Genomic DNA, 8,897 nt, shown 5'->3' on the forward strand with positions numbered 1-8,897 from the left:
ACTGTTTTCATGTCAGTTGATATTTCTGCAAACATGAAAAGTCTTTGTTTATGCTTCTTGTTAAATTATTGTTATTATTCAATTTATTTCATTTATTGTTTGTATTCCAGTGCTTTCCTAATTTATTAGCCACCCACTGTGTTGTTTAGTTGCCCCCCTGTCTATAATTACATATTCAGCCAGGCTGCTAATAGTAAAATAATTCTTTTCCAGGCTTAAGGGAAAAAGCAACAATATTGCAATATTTATTCTAAATGTTTTAACCCAGATCCTTTATGTTGTTTGAAATCTTTTGAGAAACAACATTAAATTATTCTGGATATATTTCTTATCATAGTGAAATTAAATTTGTTTTAAGCTTAACCCCAAACAGCATATGTGCTGCTCTCATCTTTGACAACATCGCCCTCTTCTGGTGTTGTAGTGGACATGAGTTAAGCGTTAGAACTTACACCTGTGTTTAACATGGTTCAGAATTATTAGTATTGCCCTGATAGTGGGATGTCACTGCTCCTGATATGAAGTGATATGAGCTAAAGTATGCATCGCAATCATAACTTATGACCAAGATTAAATGTATCCACTAATACTAATTCTAAACTGTAATGTTATGGTTTCTTCGTGGGTTATTTATTACATTAAAGACTTTTGTATCAAAGGCTTAAAATAAAATAATTTAAATGTTCTCACGTCTTATATATTGCTTTATGAGCCCTCGATATAAATGCAAGACTCAACTTCAAATCATCCACTATTAAGTTTCTTAAAATTTTAAGTTTGACGCATGCATCCTCTGCTTGCCATGATGAATCACCTCTCCAGGAACGTACGTCTTCAATGATCTTGGAAAATAGAGTAGAAAAGCCAAGACATTATTAGTATTTTCACTCTCCCTCAGTTTTCCATGAGGTATTTTTACCTAGAGGCTTGAAACTTTGTATTGCTACAAAATTGATTAGCACTCGTGACAACATGACAAATAGCACAATTATCTGGCTCATCATGATGTTTATCATCATCAGTCCTATGACTGAGAGCCATTTTAAAATTGACCTCCATAAAGGAGCTTCGAATTGAAAATATTGACTTTTTGTAATGTGAAAATCTTATAGATCTTTCCAGTTATCCATATCAGAAAAAATATGGCTGATGCACCAATTATATAAACAGCTGCTTTATAAACTTAAGCTTCACGGCTGACTCAAAAAGGCTTGGAAACTCGTGTCAAAATGTCTCCATGTATATCTAATTTTACTTGAAAAATCAAACACCACAGATTTCACTTAAAAATATATTTTATTATCTTACTGCAAAGACAAGAAATTTAGATTATTCAGAAAATGGACCATTGTCACAGAATCCTCGAAGAATTACACAACCTTAAATTTATATTACTCTACATGTAACACACAGTATCTGTTTAGTTCAAATGTGACATGTCTGATTTTAAGTGGTTTGGCTCAAACAAATGATTTCCAGGAGCTGTATGTTATCAACACTGCCAACAGTTAGAATTTAAAGGTGGGTTTACTGGCTGCAGTGACACATCTTCAGGTATCAGCTGTGCAGACTGCCGGTGGATGGTTCCACAATGTCACTCTGTCCTTCCTCCTCCGCAGAGTCCTCAGAGCTGTTTACCACTGCAGCACTGAGAGTATGGAGCTCCTCCAAAACACACAGAAGTGTCTCTGACAGGATGCAGACAGGTCATTGGTCAGCTCTGTCACATCTGTGTAAATGCTGGGACTTCAAAAAAAAACATGCAAAACTAAGACATTTCTTACCATCTGCAGGTAGTTGGACTTGTGCGCCTACAGAACAGCTCCATTCTGAAGCGTTTTGTCGAGGTTTCCATTGAGCAGCAGAGTTTTGCCGAGCCATCGCCTGAGCTCTCTGGTGCTCCTTCATCAGCCCTCTATCAGCAACTGTGACCTGGAACAAATGCAGGTCGAATGACACAGAAGCAAAAATCTCCACGACTGTGTTTTGCTATAATAAAATCTTACCAAGTGTTGGTTTTTGTCCCTCACTGTCTCCTTCAGTTGTTTGTGCTGGACTTTCCTCCTTGTGTTTTCACTCTCCGGATTTCGGCTTTGCTTCATCTCTTCCAGTTTCTTTGCTGCCTCTCTCTCAAACTCACGCAAAGTCATAACTGCAACAGACGATACAGACGCCTCAAAAGCCACAGGGATATGCTGCTATATACTGTGTAAACAATTCCAATCATATTAGAGCAAAGTCTGCATTAAGGATATGACTTCATTGCCATATGTAAACCTGCAGTGTACTGAGGCAGCATACAGTTAATCTTACTACCTGCTTTGGTGTGCTCTTTCCTGACTGTGCTGACTTGAGCCTCCATTTCTCTCAGCTTCTCAGAACACCGCTCCTCAATCTCAGACACTCTTTCCTGCAGGGCTGAAGCAGGGTAGGGGAAACAAATGCACCACTCCTCAGTACTGTGTTTGACATACAGAGAGTGTCTGAGTTCAATACTTCTATGTGACTCCAGGGATGCATTAGGTTTCAGTGTATATGTTTGCACATTTTTATAGTCTACATAAAAGTCTAAAACACAGTGTTGTGTGCGTGGTCAGTCTGTAACGTTATTGTTTTTGGTTAACCGCTCTCACAGCATTGTTAGCTTTTAGGCACAGAGAACAGCTGCTTTCAGCTGAAGGGCCTTCTGAAAGGTGCACAGCGAGCGGCCTCACCCTGCTCACTCTGCTCTTGCTGGCTGAGCAGCTCACAGCGGACTCTCTCCAGGGTGACCTTAGTGTCCTCCAGCTGGGCCTGGATCTGCTGCAGGTTCTGCTCAGCCTCCTCTCTACCAGCTACAGCCTGCTCGAGCTCCACCCAGCTCTGCTCCAGCTCCTGCTGCTGTAGCCTAACTTTACTCTCATCTGCAGAGGGTATAAAGTGCGCGGAGACACATGCATTACAGAAATGTGGATATGTACCAGACAAACAGACGATATAATGGGTGTTGTGATCCATATGGGGTCTCACATTGCTCTTTCAGATCAGCGAGAGCGTTCTCGATAAGCTCTGGGGTTCTTTTGAGCTCTCGAGTGAGTCTGTCTCTCTCTTCGCACACCAAACTGTGCTCTATCTGGAGGTTTCTGATGCTGCAGGGCAACAAAGATAAAATGGTACAGCAAACAGACAAGCAGAAGTAGAGAAGGCTCTGCATGATGCATAACAAAGTAAGCTAAACAGCCTGAAAGTTACTTTTTGCATGAATTATAATCATCTTGTATAGATACACTGACAGCATAAGACAGCAACACCTGCTATTCACAACACTTATTTCAACCACATTAGCGACACCTGTTATATATGTCCCATCAAATCAGTATGCAGTATGCCACTCTATACCAGCATAAAAATCTAACCTCAGAACCCTCCACGTACTTATTTTCTTTTCTTGATCCTTCATTCATCTCACCACATATGAGGCTTGAAAGCAGCAACTATTTCTACTAATGCAAGAACATCCTGACATATTAGAACATGAGCTTTTTGTGAGAAAGCCAAAAGAGCAAGTGAGTGGAAGAACAAGATGCTTATAAAGGCTATCTCTTCGCCTAAAATGTATGTCTATGATCCAGAAAGAACGTGAAAGAGATGAAATAGAGGTGAAAGAGAGAATCACCCACATTGGAAAAAAAAAAAACTGTACCTTTCAGCATCCTTATCTGGCTGTTTACAGGCCTGTTCAACTTTCTGCAGGGCTGCCTTCCTCATGACCAAAGCTGCAAAAACAAAACCCGATATAAATTCTTTATGTTCTTCTAGCTATGCTATTAACCCATCAGCGCATATATATATATATATATATATATATATATATATATATATATATATAGACACACACACACGTACCTTGGACTGTCTCCAATCGTCTTTTAGCAAAAGTCAGTCTCTGGGTAAAAGTGTTGAGCCTTGCTTTAGCTGCCTCCACTTCTGCCACCTTGCTTTCCAGCGCCTCACAGAATCTGTAAGGCACAGCCAATATATGTCTGTCTTGAATTCTATTTCTACTTTTCTAATACGTCTCCTTATCTTTCCTTATCCTCTGAAATTCAGTTTTGCTATTTTTTTTTACCTTTGCACTGCCTCTGTCAAGGTTTTAAGTTCAGCCTCTGCTTTCTGGCTCTGTAACTTCAACTGAACATTTTCCTTGTGAACACTGGCCAAATCCTGTTTCAGTGCCTGGAAAGAAAAACATTCCCACATATAACTGAGCATCTTTCACAGATCTGTTTTACTGTTTTTAATGCGGTGCTTAGTTTTTAAGATTGTCTTTCCCCAGGTGCTGTCCTTTAAACCTCAATGGCTCTGGGAACCAAAGTTTTGGTGCAGTCAGCATCATCTGCTGTGGTAAAAAATGTACGAGCATTTATCACTTTCCTAGGCAGACCGAAGTTTATTACGCATCATCAAAATTTCAGACAGCCATGTAAATCACATCAGTTGCCCTGGTACTAACATCCTTTTCCACCCTCTCGAGGTCCAGCTCAGCGATCCTGTCATGTAGGCTGTGTTGGAGCACGCTAGCTCTGTGCTGCTCCTGCTGCAGCTGCTGCTCTGCAAATCTGACCTAAAACACACATCATTGCAGTCCCACATTGAACACAGTTTTAAATATGCTGGAATTACCTGTACTGTGTGATATAGCAAAATAATAGCCGTTTTCATACTTTTGAAATCAGTTTTTCCTTTTCTCCTCTTATCACGATGTCCTTTGAGCGAAGCTGGACGCACAACTTGAACACTTTCTCTCTCCACAGCTGAAGCACTTGAAGGCCTTCGGATCCTTTCTCCACAAGTGGATCCATTGATGTCTGTGGAAACACACACACACATACATGGGAAACACAAATACACACATACACTTCAGTGCACGCACCACATGAGCATGCATAATTGTTTTCAAATTAGCCTTGATGTTTTCTAAAGCACTACATCTTGAAATGAGGAGTTTTCTTCTCTCTTTCCCACAATGTAGTACTGCACAAAGGATCTGGGTACTAAAGGTAAACTGACAATGCTTATCAATGGACAATATAGCAGGTTTTAAAATCTGTCAACTTTACAAAGAGCCCAATGAAAAAAATAATAATTTGCATCCAAAACAGCACCAATTTTCTAAATGCATTTGTGTACTGAAGACCTTCTGTTGCTCACATCTCTTCATATAATGCCAGACTGACTCAGTGATGTTGAGAAATGGCTCCGTAAAGGCCATACCATACCATCTCTTTTAGGAGTTTGTTCCAATCATGATATAAGACTCTGACTGCATGTTTGAAGCTGCTATCACATGCAACAAGGTAAATAATCTGGGACTGACCAAACGCCTCCCAGATGATATTCCATGACACGTAAGAATCTCAACATCTAAAATAGGCTAAACCTTTCCAAAGTACTGTGTGATAACGGAGCATCACAGAGGATGTAGCCTCCAACAACAAACTAAGCGGTTTACTGTAATTACCTATCTCTACCAACTGTTATCATATTTCAGTCTCCTGCAGCGCTACTCAGTGTACGCATATGTGAAGTGAGCACCCAACTGAGTTAACTTAAGACGGATACAGAAGTGTAGTTCTCTGTAATTTTACACTTTTATTTCTTTCAATTTAAACCCAAAGAGTTGTGCTGACAGATTTCTTTAATCTACTACAGCAGCATTTCTTTATCATGTACAAAAATAGCCCTTTCTTCTCATTAAGATATCTCAGATATTACATGTGTAGTTAAACGTATATACACAGAAAGAAAGGTGTGTTTCACTAGTCCGGCTTATTCAATGTGGTCTGTGATGTACATTCAGTTTGACATTTCTTACCTTACGTGGTCCGCAAACATCCTTAGAGACAACACAAAATCATAGGTATCTGCTGGTTTCACATTAGACTGCTGCTGATCACCAGATGTCTTAAACACAGTTTTGTATCATGTTTTGCTATGTAAATTTAGAAAGTCAAGAAAACCCACACACCTTTTTAACCATTTTCTCTTCTTGGAGGACGAGTATCTCATTCACAGAGTTAAGCCTGACTGTCAAAAGCTCTGCAGTTGTCTGAAGAGCTGCTTTCTCTTTGTTCAGCCTCTGCAAAATGGACAAGATTAAATTACACACAATTAGCATTAATTATATAATTTGTACATTAACTCATTCATATTTTACTGTTCTTCCTTTACTCTAGTGAAAAGAATATTTGAAAGTCCCATGCATTTACTTTGCAGTATGCTCATTACAATCAATACTGTATATATTGCCTCTACCTCAACAGCTTCATTTAATCGTTCCCTCTCTCCTTTCTCTGGTGCAAGCTGGCCGATGTAATTTCTGAGGCTTTGCAATGTAGCAGACTGTGTCTCAAAAGCTTGTCCCATTTGGCTGAAAAATAAACAACAACATGCCCCTCACCACACACACACAAAACAGTGACTACAGAATGCTTTAAATGCTTTAGTTCTGTTCCGTTTTAGATTGAATGAAGCACCTTAAATGTTCTTTTAGTCCATTTCTCTCAGTAGATACTTCCATCAGAGTGCTCTTTAGCTGCAGCAGTTCTGAGGTCATTGACTGAAGTCGGTCCTGTAGTTCAACATTTGTTTTTTGTGCTGCACCCAACTCTGCATAATGGGATGCATTCAACTGTTGCAGCTGAAAATAAGGGAAGTTTATGACACAGACAAATAGTGACATAATGACTTATTCATCTTCAAATACACATTCTCACATTACTTGCAAAGTCAGAGTGAAGGCAGTGCTCAGAGTTCTGCTCAGAGATACTTAGTTGTTGTTGGATTAAGGCCCTTAATCCTAAATGAGGTCACCAAAGTACAATGTTTATGATCATTTAAACACACCTCCACCTCCTTGTTCTTCCGAAATTCCTCTAGTTGCTCTAATAGTCTGAGAGTCTGTTGTTTGGCTTCCTCTACAGCCTGCAACCTGCCCATTTCAACCTTCAAAGCAAGCTCCCGGGATTCCTCTTTGCTCCTTTCAGCATCTCTCCTCAGCCTTGTAATTTCCTCCTCCGACTCTGCTTTCAGTCTTTCAAGCTGTGAGAAAAAAACAGACATATTGCAAACAGAAAAAGCAGACTTTATTAACCTTATTATTGTGAAATGTGACTAAAATGTTTTATTGGGATCACAAAACTGTACAAAAACAAATTTAACTGCAAACTGCCAAAATAAGTTACAAAATGCCAGTAACTCTCAGGTGATGTATGTCTACAAGAGTGTCGAAATGAAATGTTTTGTCAGTAAACATCATTACCTGTGAGCTTATTTTTTCCTTCTGTGCGCTGCAGAGACTGAGCTCCTCTCTGATTTGGCTGAGTTCAGACTTAGCCTTGGATAGATCCGTATGTATTGCTTCCATCTCATGGCTGTGTCTGTTGTGCAAAGGTTATTCCAAGTTAAGCTTGTTCAAAACCGTTATTTGCTGACCTCCATAATGTCAGGTTACGTACTAAATGTGTGGGGAAAAAATACATAATATCACTCAGATGTCACATAATGACACAAGCACATCTCTTACCTGCTAAGGGTGTTGTCTTTGTCTCTGACCTCTTCCCTGCATCTTTCTGCAATCTCCTTTAGTGCCTCCACCTGCCCCTTTAACCTCTCTGCTTCAGCCTTGTGCTTTTCTGCCTCCAGTCGCCACTCTGATTCCCATCGAGACAAATTACCTCCTCTGTCTTTTGATCTGCATAAAAGGAAAAAGACCACATTAATATGTCCATATTGCCACCCAAGTGACAGACCATATAAAACATGTAGTGGATATACCTGGCTCTACAATCTGAACGATAATCAGGGGTCCTTATGCTGTCTCCTTGTAGCATCAAGATCCTCTGATTTTCCTTCCTCAGCTCCAAGATTTCCTGTTGGGCCTGATTGATGGCAAGCCATGGATTGGCAGGACTTGGCTCCCCTGATGATGGTGCTGATATCATGCCTTGGTTTATCCAGGAGCTGGGTGGCTGTGTCGCCGGGATTTGAACACATCTGTTTGCTCCAGCAGAATGGGCACTTGATGCAAAATGCGATGGGGGTATGAGGTCCTCCGGAGTCTCCCCTTCATAAAATAAAACAGTGTCTATGTGCCTGCATGCATTAGCTACTCTAATCCAATATAAGGTTCCCCATGTTCCCAAACAAGCATATTGTTACGCTAAGCTCAGTAAAGATAAACATGACAGCTTCCTAATCGTGAAGTATAAAATCACTTTTACTAGTTAAACATGAGTTCATGTAAGCGCCAAGTGGGCTACACTGTAAGCTAACATTTGCTAATTAACAGTTTATTTAGCTCAACAGTAACAAGAATTTAGGTGCAACTTACTCGGAAGTACTGGTGAGGTGAAGTCAGTCGGCACTATCAGCCTCTCCTTCCCTAAAGTTTGTCTCTCCATGTTAAATAACTATTGCCATTACACAGGAAGGAAACAGTACACGGCTGCCGTGGTGCGTTTAGCGTTTGTTCTCCCGCGAGTCACGTCATTCTTCACCGTTGCCTTAGTTACGGGTACAACAGCAACATTCAGAGCTCTCGATTTGGGCAATTTCTGGTCGTGTCAGTCGTTATTTTCGGTTAAAATAACCCACATTTTAAGGTTTCTATGGTACATGTATATACGTATATGAAATTCAACAAATTTAATAGTTCATTTAGGCATAACTGTTTCATATTGAAACGGCGCAGTGCATCATGGGAAATTGGAAGGAGCGTAAAAATATAATTGGGTTCTCATTTCCCTCATTGTAATCTTGCAGGAGTTCTTTTTTTTCACGTAAACTGCCTTTAAATATTCCCTAAATCGTAACCCTGCATTGCCGCCTATTTGTATGCGTTTCAGTGCAGTGTTTGC

General features: G+C 40.1%; 1 protein-coding gene across 2 annotated transcripts; it reads right to left on the reverse strand.

Moving 5' to 3' along the window:
- Positions 1-1,277: 1,277 nt before the first annotated feature.
- Positions 1,278-8,665, reverse strand: cchcr1 (coiled-coil alpha-helical rod protein 1). Of its 2 annotated transcripts, none has more exons than XM_085288667.1 (19): positions 8,372-8,665; positions 7,816-8,125; positions 7,565-7,732; positions 7,301-7,418; positions 6,886-7,080; positions 6,516-6,679; positions 6,295-6,409; positions 6,008-6,118; positions 4,704-4,847; positions 4,493-4,603; positions 4,109-4,215; positions 3,886-3,998; positions 3,683-3,755; positions 3,010-3,128; positions 2,715-2,903; positions 2,317-2,418; positions 2,007-2,152; positions 1,785-1,932; positions 1,278-1,688 (listed from the first exon to the last, which is right to left on the reverse strand). In XM_085288667.1, exons 1-19 carry the CDS (start codon positions 8,439-8,441, stop codon positions 1,558-1,560), a joined length of 2,634 nt encoding a protein of 877 aa, XP_085144793.1. In that variant the 5' UTR covers positions 8,442-8,665; the 3' UTR covers positions 1,278-1,557. The 2 variants fall into 2 exon arrangements, with proteins under 2 accessions (XP_085144793.1, XP_085144794.1); XM_085288668.1 differs by having other exon boundaries at positions 7,816-8,104; positions 8,372-8,662.
- Between the last annotated feature and the right edge of the window lie 232 nt (positions 8,666-8,897).

This window comes from Mchenga conophoros, linkage group LG10 (assembly GCF_057382185.1).
Source record: "Mchenga conophoros isolate Kocher_MC1m ecotype Shallow Benthic linkage group LG10, M_conophoros_male_GT1.1, whole genome shotgun sequence".
Taxonomy (NCBI): domain Eukaryota; kingdom Metazoa; phylum Chordata; class Actinopteri; order Cichliformes; family Cichlidae; genus Mchenga; species Mchenga conophoros.